Source organism: Galleria mellonella, unplaced genomic scaffold, assembly GCF_026898425.1.
Source record: "Galleria mellonella isolate WM207_F2 unplaced genomic scaffold, CSIRO_AGI_GalMel_v1 utg65, whole genome shotgun sequence".
NCBI classification, from domain to species: Eukaryota; Metazoa; Arthropoda; class Insecta; order Lepidoptera; family Pyralidae; genus Galleria; species Galleria mellonella.
The window spans coordinates 7,149,714-7,174,760 of NW_026442138.1; the positions used below are offsets into that span (position 1 = coordinate 7,149,714).

The 25,047-nt window shown below is 33.1% G+C and overlaps 2 protein-coding genes across 2 annotated transcripts; both read right to left on the bottom strand.

Annotated features, from left to right (window-relative positions):
* Positions 1–310: 310 nt before the first annotated feature.
* On the bottom strand, positions 311–18,531 carry LOC113519763 (helicase SKI2W). The gene is made up of 22 exons (XM_026904956.3): positions 18,363–18,531; positions 18,106–18,279; positions 17,117–17,372; positions 16,040–16,216; positions 15,533–15,831; positions 14,891–15,003; positions 14,155–14,386; positions 12,748–12,931; positions 11,487–11,624; positions 10,950–11,064; positions 9,602–9,728; positions 9,393–9,497; positions 8,912–9,068; positions 7,815–7,959; positions 7,021–7,343; positions 6,568–6,696; positions 5,525–5,657; positions 4,843–5,017; positions 4,088–4,304; positions 3,308–3,534; positions 1,858–2,010; positions 311–1,279 (listed from the first exon to the last, which is right to left on the bottom strand). The coding sequence occupies exons 1-22, from the start codon at positions 18,399–18,401 to the stop codon at positions 1,133–1,135; spliced, it is 3,765 nt and encodes a 1,254-aa protein (XP_026760757.2). The 5' UTR covers positions 18,402–18,531; the 3' UTR covers positions 311–1,132.
* A 115-nt stretch (positions 18,532–18,646) lies between these two features.
* On the bottom strand, positions 18,647–21,756 carry LOC128201956 (uncharacterized). Its single transcript, XM_052900511.1, has 2 exons — positions 21,339–21,756; positions 18,647–20,814 (listed from the first exon to the last, which is right to left on the bottom strand). The coding sequence occupies exon 2, from the start codon at positions 20,807–20,809 to the stop codon at positions 18,938–18,940; it is 1,872 nt and encodes a 623-aa protein (XP_052756471.1). The 5' UTR covers positions 20,810–20,814; positions 21,339–21,756; the 3' UTR covers positions 18,647–18,937.
* Between the last annotated feature and the right edge of the window lie 3,291 nt (positions 21,757–25,047).

Here is a 25,047-nt window from a genome sequence, read left to right on the forward strand (position 1 = left end):
AGTAACCATTATAACTAATTAGTTATAAAGATTTTTTTTAATTCCGCTACCATTAGCATGCATGCGTCATCCAACAATCAAAGGTTGACTGTTATATTACTTCCAAAATTTCTACAACCCTTCATATTAGCTATTAATCTCTAACTGTCGTAGTGATAGTTGACTGTAGCAGAATTAAACAAAATAATTCTAATCAATTAACCAGTTGTTTGGACTTCCGCAAAATAACACAGTTTAGTAAAAAACCATTGTATTTTTGATAGAAAATGTAGTAATATTTATATAGTTATGAAAATAAAAATAGGAAAAATGTATTTAAAGAAAAATTTATTTCAAGTATAAGTAAAATAATAATATAACACAAGAGATCATAACTAGTAAGTTGTAAAATAAAATAGCCATGTTTACACACAATGTTGTGTAAAGATACTAAAATTTAATCTGAAATCTAATTCAAATATAAAAATGTAAACAAAGAAGTTGTAATACTAAAAAAAATTTTTTCATAAATTTGTGCCAGAATTCTATGGAACTATAAACTGGAAAAGTAATACCTAACAAATATTTTAAAATACTCTAAACATTTTACTATTGTCTTTTTATATTCATGATGCCTTTATTTTTTTTAATTTAATAACTGAATATATTTAGATCTTTATTAGACATAGGCATTAAAACATGTTTCCTTAAATACAGTTGTAATTTGAGTATATATTCAAAATAGATATTTACTTAACTATTTGTAAGTTAAGAAAAATCTACTATACATTAATGAAAATAATATATAATTTATCGCGAAGGAAATGCGGTCATAGCTATTAGTAATAGTTGACCTTGAACTGTATAGAGGAATGTTGACTATCTCGAGATGTTACTTTGACATTGACATTTCTTTTATTTATATATTAATATACGTATCTAGAATTAGATTTCAGATTTATAATTAATGATATTTAAGCATATTTTCAATAGAAAAGATTCCTTGTAAATAGTAAAATATAAATACAATAATTATTTTTGTCTAATAAAATAATATATTGTAAATGTTTACATTGTTTCGAATAAATTTCATTTATTATTTTTTTATATATAAATGTAGCCAAAAGTCTTGTGTCTCTATATAATATGTTATTCACACCGTAACAGTTTCTTTCTGTGTGGTATAGAGACTGGCGGCGAACACGATGTCTCTCTTAATAGCGGTGGATGCTTCCATCATCTTAGCTTGTAATTTCGGGTCGCCTATAGCTACCGCGGCGTCTTTCACGTCTATTAGTAACTGTTAAAAAATATAATTAATAAATTTAATGAAACTTCAAAAAAAATTAAACATATTCAATATTTCTTACTGATTGTTTACAGTGTTATAAAAGTGAAATAAAATATCAGAATGGAAAAAAAGCTTTTCTTAAGCTATTATGTTAAAAAATTTGGAGTTATATTTATGTATCTGAAAATTTCAACTTAAAGCTAAATATGAAGTAGGCGCGAATTTTTATTGGTAGATCCATGTTCAACTTATTCTACAATTAACAATTTAGTTCACTATCACAGCATTTTTTAAATCAACCAGACAGAAATTAAACCTTTTTTTTATCAATTGTACAAATAATTATAATGTTGCCAGACATTGTTTAGCGTTATTATGGAAATTAAAAGCCTAACTGCGGTTGCCAACCCATCTACCAAGCATGGCAACTACTAACAACACCTCTTCCCTCTCCCAATAGGGGAAGGCCTATGTTCAGGAGTGAACAATTAACGGCTGATATAATAAGAAATCTTAATATATATTTTATCATTAAAATATTTATAAAAGATTATAAAATAAACTACAAATTTATCTGTATTATTTACCTCGTGAAGTTGCTGTATACACCTTACGATGATGCCCTCTTGTACGTCAGTAAGATCCATGATTTCAGCAAAAGGTTTTTCCAGGGCCCACTCATACACCACTCTCACTAAGCCAAAGTTCAATCGATCTGGCTGGCCCTCAAACTGATTTACCTGCAATACGATACATTATACATTAAGTGTCGTTTTATATCACATCACAAAGCAAACTTTCTTTTCTATCGACATCTCTAGTGATGTACAATTCCGTGGCCACCTCGAAGATAAGGTGAAGCTGGCATTCAAAAAACTCGGTGTGCTCAATAGAGTGAAGCATTACTTCACGCCGGATCAGCGATTAATGCTCTATAAATCGCAAATCCGGCCCCTCATGAAGTATTGCTGTCACTTATGGGAGCACCTAAATACCAGCTTGAACCTTTCGACTCGTTGCAACGATGAGCTATGAGAATTGTCGATGATCCCAGGCTCACAAGCGGTATCGAACCCTCGAGTCTTAGGAGAGATTTTGCCTTACTCTGCATGTTGTATCGCCTGTACAATGGATTGTGCTCAGAGGAATCATTCAATATGATGCCCACAGCCACTTTCTACCATCGTACGGCTCGCTATCGACAGGGAGTTCATCCTCATATCCTACAGCCTCAATCGTCGCGTACTGCGCGGTTTCAGTAATGTTTCCCACGAATATCAGGTTGTGGAATGAGCTCCCTGCCGAGGTTTTCCCAAGAGACTACAGCATGGGGTTCTTCAAAAGGGGGGTAAAGAGGTTTCTTCAGGGTCGGCAACGCACGCGTAATACCTCTGGTATTGCAGGTGTTCATAGGCTACGGTAACCACTTACCATCATCACGGTGGGCCGTATGCTTGTTTGCCACCTCAGTGGTATAAAAGAAAATAGACTGAGATTAGGTTATTTCATAATTTACATCGTACAATTTTAACATCACGATTTTATTAGAACAGCAGAATGTATGTAGCTGTTTAGAGAATCTTTTAAATTTATATGCACCTTCATATCTTTATACTGTGCATATCCACGATATTGTCAATATTGTTGTGGAAAATAATGTATCTAATTAAAATTGAATACATTTTGTTCACCTTTTTGTGTATTATTCTAATAAACTCATATATTTTGCCGCACTACGGTCAATTATAAAAATGCTCAATAGGATCAAATAAGAAAACGAATATTTTATACTACTACGACACGCCTAGTGTTGCAAGCGTCCATAGGCTACAGTAACTGTTTACTATCAGACAGGCTGCATGCTTGTTTGCCACGTTCATGGATTAAAAAAAAAACTTAGCAATAATCAAGACATTCAGTATTCCGATTTTACAAGTTATTACTTGTAAAATTGCAAAACATATTTGTTTCAAATTATTCTTATTTGTTAAAATAGTAATGGCACAGTCTACATTGAGGACAGAAAAGATAACTTACCATATAATTGGCTTCAATTTTCATAAGGTCGTTATCTATTTCCTCGATAGCCTTGCATCCCTCCGCGAGCTTTTCTGTTAGGACTGGCTCTATCTGCGTACGCGCTTGGAACACGAAGCAGCTGAGTAGTGCGGCGATCTCCGCCGGACTCTTGTCGGTGAACACGTTGCGGAACACCAGCTCTGATATTATGAGCTCGTTTGTACCCATTCCGCATGCCACGCGACCTTTATAATGAACCACAAATTTATTATTGAATATTGGCATATAGTTTTTGTCAGGGGAGTATTATTATTATTGAAGGACGGGCTTTTCAGGCAGAAAAACCTATGACACTGCGACCTTTCCATAATCTTTGTTGCTCGCCCTTTTTTAAAGTTCGCTGTTTTTAAAATTACTATCAGTAATGGGAATTTTAAGATGTATTTTGTAGCGATGTTTTTTATCTCCTCAGGATATAAAGTATATTTACCAAAGGATTATTTGTTTATGTATGAGTGGGCTACAGCCATAAATTAAGACCACGTGTTAAGGGGAGGGGGAGAGGTAGAGATTTTGCTGGCCCTTTAAATATGGGGCTTAATGTACTCTCCAGAAATGTCTTTGTATCATCATTCACATTGAAAGCTTCACCCGCATTCTGGGATGGTCATCAAACAATTCTGGGATAGGCATGGACCAAATAGTACACGTATGCATATAGGGATTAGTTTAGTCATTAAGAGGCTCAGAGGTAACAAACAAGCTAACTTTTGCGTTTATAGTATTAGTAAGTATTACCTTTTAACATAACACTGTCGTGTTCATCAATGTATTTGAGTTCTCGCAGTACCAGTAACCTCCGCTGGTAGTCCGGGTATAGCGCGAGGTTCTCAAATGACAGCAGTCGCTTGTATTTGTCTCGCTTGCGCTCAGTCTGCTTGCGTTCGTACACGATCGCGAATTCGCTCTTAAAATTAGCTATGTCTGTGTATTTCTTTTGTGTTTTCAATTTTTCCTGCAAGAGGTTTTATGATAAAGTAATGACCTAATTTACAAAAAGGAATCAAATAAAAACGGTAATACTACTTTCCTGCCTAGCACAGATTTTCGAGCTAATGTTCTAGTGCAGCGATTCCTAAAGTGGGTTCCGCGGAACCTAGAGTTTTTATAAAAAAATCGCGAAACTATTTATACAGTGGAACAACTTCAGTCTTCACATTTAAAATTAAAAAGAAACTATAAAGTATTATTCTTTTAAAATATTTGTAATGAAAGCTTTTATTTTTTATTGTAATTATAGTGTTTTTAATTTGTAATAATTTAATATGGGGTTCTAAAAAATAAATGGTATTTGGTAGGTGTTCCCGTTATATTAAAAGTTTAGGAACGCCAGTTCTAGTGTGTGAATAATGTTTTTAGGAATTAAGGGAATATGCTTTGCTGCTATGTCCGAATATCAGTATATTAATCAGCCTTACAAATAAATGTTATAATACTAATATTAATCTTTTATTACCTACATGTAAAATGAAGTTATACAAATATTTTCTTACCTCATACTCAGCCATGTCATCGAGAAGATGCAGCAATTCGCCTGAAGTGACAGGTAGTGACTGCTTCAGGTTTATGTACTCCAAATTAGTCGCTCCCGTCCGGACCGCGTGGGAGAGCCTGGATAGCTCTTGTACTACACTCCCACAGCTGGACCCTACTGGGGCATCTTTGAATCTGAAATATTATTATATTATTTTATAAATTATAGGTAACAGTACGAACAGTACGAACTTTAGGAGAGTGCGCCGCAGCCTGGCGCTTAGATGCCATTTAGATTCAAGGCGGGCGTAAAAATATGAAATAGAAGACGCTTAGGTTTATTTTCATTACCAGTTAAGTCTCTCATTGCTGCCCATTCAAAAAAGTTGCCCAGGGGCATTAAGGTCGGCCCTGGGTGCGAATGACATTTTAGTCATCTATGAAAGAACGTTGGAAGTGTATGAATGCCCTATGCTGCTACATGTAGCTTATTTATTGTTATGTGTTACGGAATAAATAGTCAATAATATAAAAAAAAAAAAAATCCTCGGCGAAATGTGAGCATGTCAAATGTCACGTTTACAACAGTGGTAAGTTGGTAACTCTAAACTCTCACTCGCTTAATACCTCTGATCACCCAATAGGAATTATATTTGTGAGTATATTTAATTTACTTTAGTAAATTTTATATATTGTACATACCGTGGAATCTGTCGTTTTTCCCAGTCTTGTATAACAAGATTGACATCGATTTTAATAGTCGTTTTGGTAATGGCAACTATGTTCTTTGGTCCAATGCAGAGTATAGTGTGATCCAAGGTGCTTTCTTCCGTTCCTGTGGATTTATTAAAATTAATATTGATACATATATGTATAGTTATATAATTATGTACGATATTTATAATATAACTAATTGACAAAAGAGGTTGACAAATCAGCTGGTCGTAAAACTAAAAGTGAAAACCTTGGGTAATATGGATAAAAACATACAACAACAAAACCAAAATAATTGGGACATGGACAGAAACACGATGATTTGTAGTGTTACTAATCCCTCACATAAAAAAAAAATATTCATATCAGATTACATATAATAGTAATAAACAATAATTCAAACAAAACTGAGTGAAAAGATTGTAGGTTGTATTTCTTGTTTTTTTTTCATCAATTGCTTATTTTAAATTTTAAATTTATCTATTCATAATTTACTAGCGACTCGCCCCGGCTTCGCACGGGAAACAATGTGGTATAAGTGTGGAGTGATTAATAATATTACTATTGATACAGTAGTAATATTATAATAGTCTTAATAGCTTGACAACTCCACATAATTTGTATAATTTTTTTAAACATTAAGATGGCTATAGAGACACCGCTGACTTTTTTGTAGTTCTAATAAAGAGGAACAATTCCATGATATATTATTTTGATATATTTCAGCATTTTCGATGAGAGTTCTCAGTTGACTTGATTTCTTCCGATATCGTGAACAATTACCGACATATTTCAACAAATGACCACAGTACAATATTAAACTATATGTATAAAACTTCACTTTAAATCACTTTACCTACTGATGAAAAACGCATTAAAATCTGTTGTGTAATTTACACTATGTACAGATGGGAGGCTCGATACTTTTTTTAAAATAAGAACAAATGTTTGTATTGTGCCAGGACCGAAGAGCATATTAAACTGCTGTCCATCAAGCAATAAAATAAATGCAGATAAATATAGGTTCTTACCAATGCCGTCATACATAGTTGAGAAGCCGAGTATTCTGAACCAGTTTTCGTCGATGTCGAAGTTATATCTATTGGTGTCTTGTTCAGCTGTGTTTAGCACCAATACCTTGTATGGGGTCTGGCGAGGACCTACGTATTCAAATAAAAAAGTTTATGTAGAATAAAGTATTTATTATAACATTATAGTTCTCAAGAATGGCAATGCATAAAGTGTGTTAGGGGCGTAAGCTGTGGTGTTTATGGGGCTCTTCATGTCTATAGGTGACTATTATACTTATTATATTTATATTTTTATCATTCTATCACAAAAAGAAAAGAAAACTAATATATATATATATATATATATATATATATATATATATATATATATATATATATTAGTTTTCTTTTCTTTTTTGTGATAGAATGATAAAAATTATGTTTGATATCGGAATAACGTAATGTTAAACTTACCGTTATTATTTAAATAAACGCCCAACTGATTAATGTATGGTCCAGCGGATATAATGAATATCTTGCCCGGTACTATTTCTTTAGCCACCTTGGACTGACTCAACAATACAGGCATGATATTATTCAAAATATCGATATACGTGGACGCGTTGTCGTAGAAGGTAGCAAGGGGCGCGAGGTGGGATGCGAGCGGTGTACTGCACTTCTCAGAATATTCCTTTTCGGCTAGCAGCAATTGCTTTTTGTAGTTGTCTGACTGGACTATTTGGTTGATCTCGCGGAACGATCGCTGCATCATGCCTTCTACTGATACTGTAGCTACTCTGAAATATAGATAATATAATAATTTTCTTAATGGATGTAAAATAATAGAATATTAATCCCGCTTGCTTCATTGATTTATTCCGTCCGGGTATCAGAGAGGGATGATAGGTGACTGAAGTCAGGTTAGTTGGCGCATCATAAGAAATTTACTACGAATGTTCTCTAATGGGTGTCGTGGAGGTAAACCTGCTAGATTGGATACAATACTTGAGCTTAAACACAGACTGTTGCAAATATTTTTCATAGTCAAAGTACACTACAGTCTAAACTAATTGAAGTGAAATGAATCTTACTTCTTTACTAGAAATAAAGTTGATTCTTTTCGCGCAATTGTATAAAATAATGAATACGTTTCCCAATTGTCTATGTTCCTTGACATCTCATATACAATGTTGTTGTGACTATCATTATTTAAATTAATTATGTATTTTGTATTTAAAAATGGATATTATTGTTATTCAATCACTTACCGCAGTAAACTGAGTATCATTGCATATGTAAGCCTGAATTGTGAGGTGAGCTTCTCTGGGATGCCCATCATCATGCCTTTTAGAGTCATCAGATCTGGCACGCCGTCCTTACAAAGTATTATCACAGTACCCGTATCATCCAGACCTAGGATATATTTAGTTACCCATTAATATCAAGTCAAATTTTTTTTACAATTCAGAATGGCAAACAAGCTGACGGCCCACCTGATGGAAAGTGGTAACCGTCGCCTATAGACATGAGCAGTACTATGGACATAACGGAGTATACTGTTTCGCCCATGATACCTCCCATGCGTTGCCATTCCTGAGGACTCAGGTGTTATTCCTCTATACACTGTAAACTCACGCCATATCCCACCCTTCCAACCGAAACACAGCCATGCGAACACAACTGCTTTAAGGTTGAAACACACACAAAGTCTCTCTCCGATAATTACAACGAAAAATGAAGAAGAGTTTGCACGTGAACCCATAAAATCAGAGAGATAATCAATAAAGATAATTAGATAATAAAGATAATCAAAAGAGATAATTCAAAGAGACCATTTATTTTTTCTCTGATAAAATAAGAGTGGTCAGAAGTGTTTATCTTGCTTGTGCTTCTGTCGAAGTCAATCACTATATCTCTGTTGTTCAGTGTTACAAAATTGATTTTGTGCACTTATAGTTCTGCAAATTAGGCCAATATCCAATTGACCAAATCTTAAAATGTATCGTATTTTTTCCTCTGTTTTAATTCAAGATAATCTTTATTTTTATACACACAGTAAACAAGATAATTCATGGAGGTTTACAGTCTGAAGGCGAGACAATTCGCTATAGTTTAATTATTAAGATTTGTAGAAAAGTTTAGAAGCTATAGTTTGAAGTATTTAAACTTAATTCATATTGACAAGCATTAAGTCAAGGTTATGGAATAAATTCGTTCCACTCGTTTTTAGATTTATTTGTACGAATTTGAACGTTAGTCAATAGAGATAAGATTCAATATACTAATAAAATGTGGGTATATATCACGACACTTCGCTTCGATTCCGCGCTAGTGTGAATTGATTCTTAGAATTCTGTAGACGTACCTCTACGGCCCGCTCGTCCCGCCATCTGTATGTACTCGGCGGGCAGTAGTGTCCGCCGCTGCAGTCCGTCAAACTTGGTCGTTTCGTCGAACACCACGGTACGGGCTGGCATATTTACGCCCATCGCGAACGTCTCTGTCGCGAATAGTATTTTCACCTGGCGAAAATTTTTGTTATGAATGTCTTTTTTTTAATAATTCAAAAACGGCGAACAAGCTGACGCCATACTTAATTGAAAGTAGTAACCAATAAACAATAAATATATTATATTAGCGACTCGGTCTGGCTTCGCACGGGCATATACAATTTTCCAAAATAATATATAGCCCATGCGACTCGTTTATAATGAAGTTTACGATAGATAATTTTTTTAATCAGTTAAGTAGCTTTTCAATTTATTCATTTCAAACAATCAATTTTTCTTTCTTTATAATATTATTAGTCTTTGTATAGATACGTTTATCAAGCATAATTTACTCACATAACCAGATTGGAACAACATCTCAACAATTTCCTTTAACAAAGGCAGAATACCACTGTGATGTACCCCAATACCATTTTCGAGTACATTTTGCAATCTCTTAACCTGGAAAGGATAAGAATTATAATTAGAAGGCAAATAAAGCTGAATCTGGTTTAACTGGCGTATTAAAAATAAATATAAATGACAACACAAGGAAAAAAATGTACCTGAGGTAGTTCTCTGTCAGGTTCTTTTAGTCTTTGTAAACACTTCAAAAAGAATGAACGGATGTGGCCCTTTTCTTTAGCCGTTGTCAAATCCACTGACATTAAATTTTCAGCATTCTGGTCGCACCTGACAAGTGTTAAAACAATTGTAACAAAATATTAAGTTCAATATATATATTACTGTTAATGAATCTCACGATTGATCACGATCTCACCTGATAGGAAAGCGATGATGTGGTTTAAGAAGCAGCCTATTCACATTTAAATTGGTATACACTAATAGAAAAAATTAAGGGATCAATAAAATAAAATTTTTAGATGATTTTCAATAGGCTGTAACTTGGAGAAAAATTATCGTAGAGACAGTTAAAAAAAAAAGCAAATTGTAGCTCTAAGTGTCTAGTTTTTGGGTCTAAACTCGAAAAAATGTTCATTTAAATTTTTTTCAGGTAATTTAACACAATGATGGCTCTATTCCCCACACACACGCGTGGTCTCAAAAGCAACGGGAACAAAGATATACGTTGAGTCGAGAATATCGTATTTTGAATGATTTTTTGTTTTAATAATATCTTTTTTTTCATAGCAAAATAAACTTTTTTTTTATAATACAGGGGCGGCAATGAGCATGAAGCTCACTTGATGGTAAGTGACTACAGCCGCCCATAAGCACCCACAACACCAGAGGCATTGCAGGTGTGTTGCCAGTCTATGTATATACTTTATATTTTTTCAATTCTATATTTCTCAGTTTGTCCAATGATTGACTGATAGAGAACATAGTCCGGTATTAAGTCCGCCAAATGTGCATAGAATTTTACGGTGCATTAAAGTTTCAATAAATATATTTATATATTTCCTTTGAAAAAAATCTGAGTTACAATTTATGTACATATACAATACAACAAAAAATTACATTAATGTACTTGAGCGAATATGCATACTAGTTTAAATAATGAAAAGAAAATTAGTTTAGTGCATTGGTACAAAAATAACTTTTAACTACAGCACAAATTATAAGTAGTTTTGAAGGGGCACTTAGTTTGGAACTGATCGATTGAACGAAATTGGCACCGGCAACTCTTAGTTGTCGCCGTGTCGATCCTGCCATAAAATGGGCTATCCCTTCCTTTCTCGTGGGTATCGTAAGGGATTTTATGTTAAAGGATGGGCAGCAATGTTCCTCTTAAAACATCTGTAATAGCCTTACTGCGGTTGTCAACCCACCTACTAAGCGTGACAACTGTCAAAACTCCTCTTATGGGGAAGGTTTATGTTCAGCAATTAGGACAATTAAGGGCTGAAATAATAACAAAAATTCTTAGTTGAGTTGAACCTTCTACTTTACCTATTTCTAGAAAGTGTGAATGCCACTACAGGAAGTTTGTCTTTCTGCCTTAAATGATCTATAAATGCTATCCACATCGTTTGGTCTGCTTTCGGATTGGAATACTGCTTACCACCTGTAAAAAAAAAAATAGGAATTTTTTAAAGCTTGTATAGACAAACAATCCTTTCAAGGTGTATTCTTATTGCAGTTTTTTACTAATCGCGAATAGTTATTATGGAAATATTATTAAAACATGAAAATAATATTCACTAAGTCTGACTAAGCGCCATCTATCGGTACTGTAGAATAACCACCGGCTTATGTATAGTCTTCGATTTCGAACATCATTGTGCATTAATAACATGAAGAGGTTGAAAATTTTGCCACCTGATAGTTTTTCTTCCATGGTAACTAGGAACGCACTCGACCTGGAGAGATGCAAGTACAGTTTCACTCAAAAAGTCACAAGATTTCTTTTCAGTTTCAAAATATTGAATCTAAATTAAACCTAATATAATTTTTTAGATATAAATTTAATATTCATTATAAATCTACCTTTGGGACCAAAGCTCTTTTTGTTATCGCTTTCTCTAGCTTTCTTAGCCGCAACAGCTTCATTGTATCCACGCAATTGGAATTGGCCCTCGTGATCCAATACAAGGAACCTCTCGTTCTTCGTTTTGCCATTTGTACCTAAAACAGAAGAATGTTTTAAATTTAGTTTTTAAAATTAGAATTAGTATAGCAGTGAACTACCAAGGTGAATGGTAATGGTGAAACAGAAACGTTATTAGAAATCAAAATTTCACAAACTCGTTATTTATTTTTCGTTCTATGGACCATCATCTCCACAGCCACAGACAGAGAGATGCGTTATCGCTTCCTGCTTGCGGGTGTTACATGTTTTTTTTTAACATTATATTAGTTTTCTTAAATATCTTGTGTCAAAATGTGTACCTACATTTATTAATAAAAATCAGACTGACTACTTTATGTGAAATGTGAAAAGGACTCCATTTTCCGCGCTTAGCCTCTCATTTGGGCCATTGTGCGTAGACTGACTACTTTAAAAATAATATAATATTAAAATTGTTATTATACCAAATTTTGCATTAAAATATTCTTCTAGTGTATACCAAGTGGTCATTATATAAAATATATCAAAATATTGTTGAAGGAAGTACTAAAGAAGCTATAGTTAAATAAGTGTGAATTATAATAATGGTTAAATATTATATACTAGGTAAATATGTTTTATTAGTATGACTTCTAAAATAAATGAACTGTGAGTACTTGTGTTTCATTTTTCTATATTACTAAGAGGCTTACGATCTTTATATTGCTAAAGAATAGATCATATGCAAGTAAAGTTAAGATTACGTAATTAAATTACTTTGTAAACCAATTACCCTACATAATATATTATAGGCAATAATACAGTTTTTGCTCTTACATGCATGAGATAACTCTTGCGTGTTTCTGAGAAAAATACCATGTCTTATTTACATGAGAAACATCCAATAAAACGTATTTATCAATAGATGTGTTTGCTACTTTTTTAGGTGGGTAGGATATTATATTTTTTTCTTTTCCTTGACTTCACCTTGCAATTAATCTTTCTGATTATGAGTTGTTATGATAAAGTGTCATTTCTCTATACCCTGTAAATTTACTGCCATGTCCTACCCTTCAAATGAAACATAGCCATGCAAACACAACTGTTTCATAGTAGAAACACGAATGGGACAGAGGTACTCAAACAAACGACTTTTGTACAAAGTCGCTCTCTGATAAACAGATGACTATAAAAAATAACCTGTGTACAAATAATGGCAGAGCGGCACAGGTCGTTTGGGTGTGGAGACGACATACACTTTCCGTTTCTTGGTGCGGCCGACCCAGTCAGCGAACTGTAACGTGTTGGGCACAGTGGCGCTCAGCATCACGATGCTAACGTGCGCCGGCAGTAAGATCAACACTTCCTCCCATACGTAGCCTCGCTGAAAAGTCAAATGTTAGGCGCTCAAGTTCTATTAAAAGAAAGATATTCCATTTGGAGTCCAGTCATTATAGAGTACTTCGAAAATTTGGGAATTATATGAGGATTAACGGAAAAGTACAATGAAGAAAATGAACAAATGAAAAAAAAATAATGTAAATATGTAAATCATTGCATGAACTGTAAAACAAGAAACTGCCATTCCAAATATTATTATTCTTTTATTTCTTTTTTGTGTATGTATCTATAGCTGTTGTAATGTGTGTGCAGTAAGTAATGCAAATAAATAATATATCTATCTATCTATTAACATGCAGAATTTTAATAATTTACAAAAAAAGGTGCTAAGGTGAAATAATCTTTAATAACATAATTAACTACAGTCTCAACTTAAAAAAGATAATTATGGATTCCTGCATCCTTCCAAGCCTAACATATGCATGCCAAACATGGACCTATACAGAAAAAATAAAGAACAAAATCCTATCATGTCAGCATGCGATGGAAAGAAGTATCTTAAAGTTAAGAAAAATACAGAAAATAAGAAACACTGATATTAGGAAGAAAACCAAAATAAAAGATGCTCTTCAGCATAGTATGAAACAGAAGTGGAGATGGGCAGGTCATATAGTGAGGTACAAAGATAAAAGGTGGACTCTCCAAACAACAAAATGGCGAGGTCCAGCAGGAAAAAGAAATGTTGGAAGACAAAGAAAGAGATGGGAAGATGACATAATAAAGATAGCAGGAAAGAACTGGACGGGTATTGCTATAGACAAGGAGAAGTGGAAAAAGATGGAGGAGGCTTTTACCCTTGGGGACCACGGAAGTGGATAAAAAAGCTATAATAATAATAATAAAACATAATTAAAAAAAAAACTTACACTATGTTGTTAAAAAATAGAAAGTATTCCTTTGTACCTTTTTGACACAAAACCCTAATAACGAGATATTCAATATCTGAATAGGAAGTAGATTATTATTTTTTTATGTAGGGTACAACGACTGAGACCGGCTTCATTCATTTTTGGAACATGGCTTTTGGTACGCATATGGGCCATATTTTACATCAAAATAAAAGTAAAAAAAAATTTACAATAAAATAAAAGTTATTTTTGAGCCTAATTCACACAGGAAAAGTCACGAGATAAAGTTATTGACTCTCTAATTATTAATTACTTTTGTATTGTTTTGTGGTATAATTAATAATTCCATAACAATTACCTCTGTATTGTTGATGTAATGAACTTCATCAAATATAACAAACTCAAGGTCCCTGGTGACATCAGAACCGCAGTACAACATCGAGCGCAAGATTTCCGTGGTCATGACGAGGCAAGACGCCGTCGCATTGATTTGCAAGTCTCCTGTCAGCAAGCCGACTTCACCAAACAGTTTGTTGAAGTCATTGTATTTCTGGTTAGAGAGTGCTTTGATAGGAGATGTGTAGATTGCTCTAAAAAATATTATTAATATAATGAATAATTCAGTAATTTATTACATAGTAATAAAAAAAAAATCATTTGCCAAAAGCTAAAATGGAACCAACACAGAATTATCCGTGTTGATTGCAAAAAGAATCATTACATATGGCTCAAAATTATGACCAACCATTGAAAGTAGAACATCAATACTATTAGCATTGATGGAGCATATTTATTTATTTCATTATCTGAGTGATATTTACAATCTTTGGGAGATTGTAAATATCACACACACACCCAGAAGATATTATTCTTGTTCAAGATGGTATACTCATATGTCGCGCTAATATAAAAAAAAAATGGCGAAAATATAGAAGAAGTGTTACATACAAAAAATTGCGTGAAACTGAGAATTTTTCCTTTTTGATTTTAGCAATTTTCCATTTTTACATATTATGTGAGACAGATTAATGAAACTATTGTAACTACGTCATCTGGGATTACAATTGTGAGCATATTCTGATAAAGGTACATACCTAGTGCAATTTCGTCTTGACATTGCTATAGCATATTCTGCAACAACAGTTTTTCCGGCAGAGGTGTGTGCCGCCACGAACACATGGTGTCCTTCTTCCAATTTCAAAATAGCCTGGAAGTAACAGATATAAAAAATAATTTGAAAAGTAATAATAATATTTTAGAAATAACTACACAGATACACATCAATGGTATCTTACTAATATAATAAAATTGTAACTAGATGATGTCTGTACATCGAAGATATTTAAAAAAATTAACTAAACAAAAACAATAATTTTTAGAAATTATGTCTGTGGCAAACAAGAATATGGATCATCAGTTGATGAACAGGGTTACCATATGAACACTTGTAACACCAGCAATGTCACATATGCATTGTAAATTTTGACGTTGCCCTTAAGAAATATTAATACGCCTTTTTGAAAAACTCCATGTATGTTTGTTTTCTTAGCTGTATTCCTAAAGGTCTAACTTAAAATGTGGTGTATGTTTCATCTATTTAATTGGTTTTCCTTAATTCTGAAATCATTGCATATGAAATAGTGGACAAAAAACTAGTTAATGATACTGTCATCTGTGTTTGTGGCAGTAAAGAATGAGTATTAATATAAGGAGAAGAAATATTATCATTAAGTTACCTGTTTTTGAAAATTATCCAATTCAAATGGATATGAGTGGGCCATGTCTTTTATATTCTCAGTAAACTCTGGAACTGGCAGAGATACATCTATCATCTCAGCCCATTCAGTAGATGTGACTCCTGCCTTCAAAGTGTTGCTTGTGATATTCAGAACTGGTATTTCTGGTAATTCTACTGGTGGTTTTATCACAGTACTCTCAAGGAAATTATCATCATCGGTCTGCACAGTTTCTGTTTTAATTTTATTTACTGGTTTTTGCTGTTTTACTTGTGGTTCATCATCATCTTTCCAGAAATCTGAAATTATTCAATATGTACATACTTTTAAATAAAATATTTATGCTAGCCCTCTTTCAACATGTTATATAGATCTATACTAGATAAAAAAATATTTTATTTTCTCAAAATGCCAAATATTAAGGAGTCTGAATCACAAGTATTTAATCACAAGCTTCTGTGACAATTAATTATTAAAATATATATTTATTTATATTATCACACATACCTACTAAATGTGCATTACTATCCACAACTTCTTCCAAATTAATTTCATTTTGTATATCTATATTTTTTGGTGTTTCAGTTTTTTCAGCTACTTCATTATTGGGTTGGTTCAGAACTGTGACTCCATCTTCACCAAATAAAACACCTTCCTTGCTGCCTGGTGGTGTAGTTAATAGATCTGAAAAAAGAAAAGTACAAATTGAAGTTATCTTATTTCCTGTGAAACTTTTTGAGAATTATAACATTTCTAACCTCAATGATTTGGGAGGAAAGGGATTGTAGTAAAGAGGATTAGCAGCCACATTGCTATATTTAAACCTTGTTAGGTCAATTTCTATGTGGTTCCTTCTGGAAAGCATTGTAGTTAATTCTAATCAAATTCGTCATGATGATCTAACAGACCTGTTTTGATCCTTGCTTGTTTCTATCCCTCATTGGGGCCTTGCTAGCATATATTGATAGGCAGGTGGGTTACCATTCCGTTATTATCAATTAAAAAACCTCAATTGTTTGAATGTTTTTCTCATTGTTTTTAATTATTTGATCAACAAAAAAGTTTTGTATAAATTGCCATATTTCATGTTGAGTGTAGATTTTTATCAAAATTTCAAAAGTCAAATTTTTCTAAAAGTTAAATACAGATACCCCTAAGGCTTCAATTACTTTCTTGCCTAAAAAATGAATATATAAATAGAAGAAATAAATAATTTGTAAATAACCAGTTGAATTGGTATATGTTCTTTTGTTCCCCAAAGTCACCTACTGATTGAATTTTTAAATGAAACTTAAGAAGGAGCAACTATCTTGTTTTTTTTTAATGGATGATAATGGAATGGTAACCCCGCCTGCATTATCGGTATACACTAGTGGGGTACCAGTGAGGGATAATAGGTGTGGATGCACCAGGTCAGTTATCCCACAACCACAAATCTAACAATAAACCAATCACTATGGTTTTCTTGGGGAACCACAAGGAAGTCGATCTGACAGGGTATATTGCTAGCAATGGGGCCACTAATCCCCATTACTAATAATCCTTTCTCCCCCACAACTATCTAGTATCAAAAGTAATAAATACCTTCCCCTAAAAATTTTCCTTGTTCATCATTATTCAAATCAATGTTAATATCAACAAACTGGGCTTCATCCAGGATTTTTTGAAGTTCCTCCTCAAATCCAGCTGGTAGAAATGGGCTCTGAGTAGTTGTACCTCTTGTAGCAAGGCTTGGGGGCAATGGTGCCCGGGACATAGATAAGGATTTCTCATCATCTTCAATTGGTATACTTATTTCTTCTAAACCAATAATTTCACCTGTTAATGGGTCTCTAACCACCTGAAATGTTATTTAAATTATTTGTATTTTTTTTAAAAAACCACACTAAATTCTGATTGTGATACTTAGATTATTTGCAATACAAATTGAATGTATATAGATTCAAAAAATGAAGTGGTCATTTTAAATAAACAGAAATGGTGACCACTTACCATCAGGTGGGATGTATGTTTGTTTGCCATCTCAGAAGTATAAAAAAAAATTATATGATTTATATGATAATAAACCAATTATAATGTTTGTGAATTTACTATAGATTTTTCTATTTATTGATTTGACTAGTTTTATGAAATGGTTATAGAGAAAACATGTGTTTTTAATTAAAATCTAATGATTACAGTTAATTTCCATAGAGTAGTAATAGATGTGTTGCTTCTCTATAGGTGATCAGGGGTGTCTAGATGTTAATTGGCTGATTCCTCATAACACAGGGCAACCAAGTTTGAAGACTAGGCAATTGTGATTGTGTGGTACATATTAATAATAAATAAAATAACTCATTATTATTAAAAAAAATATTTCATATGGTTGAGTACATAGTAGGGTTTAAGTATTAGCTTAGTTATAAATTAAAGAATGCAAAAAAAAATATCAGCTGCATGATTTATTCAGCATACTAATGTAGCTACATGTGATATTGCTATTTTTTTTAATTTTCTTATAACTACTTAGTATTATGGTCTATATGCATTTAGGGCGAAATAAAAACAATTTTTTGTAACAAACAACGAACCTCTAGAGTCGAGTCTGGACCAAAATCTTCATCGTCAGTTTTAATTAGAGAATCTATATCAGTCTTCCGATGCCAGTGAGTTTGGGATCGCTCCCATTTATGTATAGAGAGCCTTTCCGGTTTTAAAATATATTCTTTTACTCGTTCGTTTAAATCTTCGAATATTGGTGGTAACTAAAACATATTGAGCGAAATATAATTTAATAGAAAAACACTTGGAATAAAAGACTTAGACTTCATGATTAATTACAACATACTTTAAAGTCCGTAAATTCGTCTTCAGTATTTATAGGCATTTTAATTGTAGAAAGAGAACATTAAATTTTGATTTAAACGCCTTACAGGTTATTTTAGATAAATAGATTCATAAAACTGTTTCACTTCGGACTTTTGGATTATTTATATTTGGGAATCACCGACTACTGATAATTGACTGACTGATTGACAGTTTTGGCATAGAGACTTATAATACAAAGTCATAAACTGTATGCCAGATTAATTGAACCACAGATATAATATTAAAGTAGACCAACACGAGGGACTAAAAAGCTCACCAAAACTCATCATATGTCTAGAGATGGGCAATCCACCTGGGTGGGTTTAAAGTCTGGTGGGTAAAAACCGGGTGTTTTGGGTTTATTGGGTTTAAACCCCATAAACACCCAAATTTTTGGGTGTTTATGATTTTGTACTTCATCATCGTCATCTCAGCCGCAAGACGTCCACTATACTGGACATAGACAATATTATTATGCAGCCTACAGAATAAAAAACTTTTAATTTGATTTTGAGTTTATTAAGAAAGAGATGAAAGTAAAATGTAAAACTACAGTCAATCACTGTCAGATTCAGAGTTATTACAAGCGATGAATTGTATAGGTTCGATAGGCTCTATTTCGTCTAAACTGTTATGTTCATTTACTTGCTCAATGAAAGCTTCTAAGGTATTTTCTTCATTAAACTGAATGTCCTCGCATTCAGCTTTATGTTTAAGATTCCAGTTATAACAAATGAATGAAATTTTTTCAGTTCTTTCAGTTGTAAGTCGATTTCTTTTGTTATTATGTATGTAGCCTTGGATACTAAAGGAACGCTCAGTGGCTGCCGAAGTACAGGGAGCTGATAGAATACGAATCGCTACTTTGCTTAACTCAGTGGAACCACAAATACCTTTCCACCATATTAGGGGCTCAATGCTATCTAATGAGCTCCATACAAATCCTCTGGCCCAAAAGTTTTCTTTAGCTTTATAACACGCCAAATCTGCCATTACATTTGACAAACTTAAGTGTTGGCTTAAATTGTAGATAAACTCCATACCCTTAAGTTCTTCCTCTTGAGTAAGTTCGACTCCTAGAGTCCTGGGGTCTAGAATATATGCTGCAAAATGTATTGGCCTCATTGCCATATTGCATCTTGAAGATACTGATGTTAGAATCTGCTGTTTGCTTTCTTCGCTCAATGTCGAAATCTCATTTAATGCAAAACGTATCTTAGCTTGTACATCTCTAAATGTAATGTATGTGCGATGCAAACGATTCTGGTCGCTCTCTAAGTAAAATATGCTTTCAGTGACTGGTTCCAAAATACTTATACATTCCCCTGTCTTCGTCCAGAAATCATCACTTAGAATTAAATCTTTAATATCTCTTGAAATTACCACATCTTCTCTAACTGTTAATATTTGCAAAGCTATCTTATTTGCTTTCAAACTTTTTAACGAAGTAACATGACTTCCCCATCTTGTAGCACAAGGCAATTTTAGTGTTTGTGTAGAATCTTCACCCTGCCTTGATTTTATCAACAAGGAACTTAATCGTTGACTCCTTTTAACAGTTTTTATTATATTTATGGCTTGCATAATAAACACAGTTACTTCTTGTATCTTTACAATATCTTGGCACAACAAGTTAAGGATATGTGCACAGCAACCGAGAGGAACAACATGTGGATATTTGAGTTTTGTTAATTCGAATGCCTTTTGTATATTTCTAGCGTTATCGCCAATAAGTACAAGAAACTTATTTGCTCCATACACTTTCATTACTTTTTCAACTTCTTGGCTAAGGTATTCACTAGTGTGAGGATTACTTTCTGTATTCAAACTTTTAACGTATGCAGGTTGAGGTTTTGATATAAGAAAGTTTATTATTCCTTCATTTCTTAAATTAGACCAGCCATCGCACTGAAGGTGTAAGTAACTACAAGCATTTAGTTCCTCATTTAACTCAAAACGCATTTCTCTATATATTTTATCTAAGTATTTTGTCGCTAAAGCTTTACGTGAAGGTATTTTAAATTTTGGTTGCAATTTTTCGAAAAATTGTATCCATAAAGGATGTTGCACCATCGATAATGGCGTCCCTGTTACAAATATAGCTCTCGCTAATTCTGTTTTTATATGATCATCGGTGTCTTGAAACTCAGCATTTATTGTAGTGTTAGCAGACGACGAGGGGCTTATAAAAGAATCATTTGTCTCTATCTCTGACAGTCCAGACATTTTGGTTTTGGACGAGCTATCTTTTATAAGTTTCATAGAGTCTTTTAATGTTTCTGGAGATTTTGGACAAGTGATAAGATGTTGAAGCATTTTGGCAGCATTACTGAATTTGTAGACCTTATTACAAAGCTTGCAAGAAACAGACTTGTTTGGTAAAGTACGGTAGTGCTCCCATATGCGTAAATCTTTAGGTCTCCCCATTGAACCTAAAAAAATGAACGATGATTAGTTGGTCTGACGAAAATTCAACAATAGAGTGCCTATTTTTTTACAATGATTATTTCTTGTTATTTACAATAAATTTATTAAAAAAATAATAAAATAAATACAAAAAGCCTTTGTAAAATTACATCTCCTCGGAGGATTAAACGCAGACGCTAGTTTATTATCGTATTGTTCTGTATTTTTCTCAGCAACTTCTTTAATTCGATTAGGTACTTACGCATATTATGTTAAAAATAAATATCTAGTACACATCTTAGGCTATCCACCATTATTATCCAATGACGACTCTCAGCTAACTATGCACTATCATCCAAAATAAACGTGTATGGAAAATTTTATCCCAGTCGGTTGAGGATTGAGGATAATTGCATCAACATACGAACATACCTACATACTTTTATTTACATAACGCAAGCTAAATAAAAGCTTGTAATAATACATCTAATTTTAAGTTAAAATTGTTAAGTGATCATGATATAATTGTATCATTCAAAAATCCACTTACCTTTAATTATTTCTTGTTAAGTATAAATATTATTTCAAATCTGCTCCCTTAATATGCACTTTTTTACTGCTTTTCCTACCTAACACGTTACCAGGAAGTCACGTTACCAGAGTCAGAGTAATAGTGAACACGTTTGACAGTGATTGTCGTCGCCTCATATTCAGCGTCGACGAATAGGGGAATCCCCAGTCATAATGTATTGCATGCGTGGCGGTCTTACTTCAAATCCATAAACAAAGAGATAATTACAGAACTCGATACTAGATGGCGCTGTTTTTGTTTGAAGAAAGTTTGCGGGCTAAAATACATAGAATTTCATCAATGACTTCCACAAAGAACAACATTTCTGTTTTTTCTAAGTCCGTATCTCTTCCGTATATTTCATAAGATATAAGCTTGGGCTACATTGTTATGCAACGTGATTTTGTCGCTGTCTTGCTAGCAGGGTTGACAGATATACGATTTAAATCGTACTCATACTATTATTTCTCTATTTTTTAATGTACGATCGTAAAGATTATGATCGTAATTCGCACAAAAACATACGACTTTTTGGTTACCTGGCAACATTTTTATTATGAAACGAACATGCTCACATCATCAGTCACATGCAACAATTTATTGGGGATTTCCCCTTCACATCTGGCAGTCCTGCTTGCTAGAATATAGGTAAGTCAGCCACAGTTACTGACGATCGATATTTAAAGGGTATTGTTTTTGTGCTAAATATTTCATAAAAACGTTATTTAATACTTTGTGGATTATTAATTTAGTTGATAATCACTGGAAGTAAAATGGATGCTAATTTGAGAGATCAAGATCTTCGTATAAAACAGTTAATAAAAGAAAATCTACGTAAGTACTCTTTTTATACCTAGGTAGGTAAGGTATAATAAACACAAAAGGTACTTAGATCGCGTGTGTTCGAAGCATTTATTCTAATAAATTTAATTTAAAATTGTAGAAAGAAAAAATGTCTGCCAAGCCGTAGCCGAAGCCGATCTCCAAATATATTTGGCGATAGTGAGACCCAGTGTCCAGATGATTTACCCAGCGTCGTCGCAACAAAGAAAAAAACGAGGATAAAGTAAAAGAAAATTTACTGAAAGAAGAAACAAACTGTTCTAAATGCTTAATTTATGGAGAAGAGGATAAAAGAAATGAGTATTTCGGACTGTTAGTGGCTCAAGAATTTAAATATATACGGCCATGTGTGCGAACGAGGTGTTATGAAGAAATTTTAAAGTATCTACGGGAAGCAAAAGGCCAACATGTTGATCAACTGCAACATGAAAACACTGAAAATTAATTACTTTCATTTTATTATATATAGATTTTTAAAATTTCCTGAAATATTATTAGTTAACGTTTTATTTAATATTGTAGAATTGATCAATACAATTTATAAAAATAATTTATTGGTATTACTTACATATTTTCAAAAAAATACGTAAAAACCTATTTTTTTGGGTGATTATGGGAGTTTATGGGTGTTTATTGGGTTTTTACCAAAGCACCGGGTTTAAACCCGGTGCTTTGCCCATCTGTACATATGTCTATAAAGTAAAAGTAGGCAATATTTTTTACTTTATTTTCAACTTGTTTAAGTAACTTTATTTGCAACAAAGATTTTTTAATAAATTGCCAACACAAGGTTTCATTTATTGTAAAAATAGTTGATCTGTGTTAATAATCAAGAACATGTTTTGTATTTAGTTCCGTAAGAATTGACTTCAATAGTTCAAGGGACCAAAAAGACGATAAATTATATTGGTTGTAAAGGGAATCATCTAAATCGGCGCGGAATAGAAAGAGTTTTATTAATATACATATATCAAATATTTTGTTCGTCTTCACTTTTACCCAATCCCAAACTTGTATAAATTTTCACTACATTTTGTCATATAATCACAGAGCGAATGATAAAAAAAGCCCTTTCTATTTTTTTACTTCTCTTACCCTCTGTTTTGCTACCTTTATTGGTACATTATTTATTACATATACATAGCGATACCGTTTACAAATGACAAAAGTATCAAACAAAATTATCCAAACCATTCCATTTTTTCTCATACATTTCTTCAAGCATTTCATTATTCGAAAATTCCGCAAACATAAAATTTTTTGCCCAGAATTCCAAAAAATACCCAATCTGACAACGCTGCCTGTTCTTCCGGCGAAGTTGTTAAATTTCATGAATAGGCACTATCACTGGGTTTCGACTTGGTACTATACTTATCGATTACTACAGTTTTGTATTATGTACAGCATCATCATCAATTAGCTATAAACTGTCTGCTGTTGAACATAGGCTTCCCCTATAGGACGGATTTGCCAATAGTTGCCACGTGTGCCAGACAGGTTGACAACCGTAATTAGACTATGGTGATGTTTTAAGTCGAACGCTGTTGCCCATCCCTAGACCGTTAAATTTTCTCAGCCGCTTCTTATGATACCCATGAGAAAGGAAGAGGTGGCCCATTCTATGTCGAGTGCAAACGGCAATAAATTATATGCATTAATGTTTGATTAAATTTACTATATAATTTTTCGTAGGGATCAATGAGGCCCCGTATCATATATTTTTCAAAACTATTAAGCCGCTTATTAGATATTTAGTGTATTTAGTAACAGTATTGGCTCAAATGGGTTGAAATGGCCACTCATGTCCATTTGGTGGAACTTTTTACATCGTTGTAAAAACGCAATAGTATAGAAGACCTATATTTAAAAATATGAGACTGCACAAAAGTTGTCTCAATGTGTCTTTTATCGCAATTGTGTTTCTGCTGCGAAGCAGCAGACCAGAGGGAGACTTTGTACAAAAGTCGTTTGATCGGGTACCTATGTCCCATTTGTGTTTCTACCGTGAAGTTGCTGTGTTTGCATAGCTGTGTTTCGGTTTGAAGGGTGGGATATGGCATTAAATTAATAGGGTACAAAGGAATAACGCTTGAGTCCTCAGGAATGGCAACGCATGAGGGGTATCATGGGCGAAACAGTATACTCTGTTATGTCCATGGTACTGCTCATGTCTATAGGCGACGGTTACCACTTTCCATCAGGTGAGCCGTCAGCTTGTTTGCCATTCTAAGGTGCATAAAAAAAACAGTCTCCTTTTTTTGACAGTGTTGTAGTTTAAAGGGAGGGATATGGCGATGAAAATACAGGGTACGAAACATAACATCGTAGTCCTCAGGAATGACAACGCATAATGGCTACATGGACATCACAGTGTAGGTATGTATGTATATGTGAAGTCCATGTTTTGCTGTTTATATCAATAGATGATGGTTATTTTCATTTCTTTTCATTAGGGATGTAAATATGCTTATTTAAAATTTAATTGAAAAAAAATTCTGGTATTGTAATAAAGTAAGTTATTCAAAATACCTATAAACAGGCCAATAAATACTTGGGGTTTTGTTTTTTTTTTTAACTTATAATAAGATATTTTTTATGTTTTTAAGGTTTTACTTTTTTATACTTGTGACATGGGTGCGTTAATAAGACGATTCATGTGACGGAAAATTTTAATATTTATATATTTTGTTTATATGATATATAATAATACGTAATAATACAATTATTACTTAATTTGAATGAAAGGTAACTTAATGCGTTGACGTTTTCAATTACGAGATACCTACTTAGTTAATAATGGCAGGTGATGAGAAAATTGAGGTTTAATGCTATAAACACAATAGAG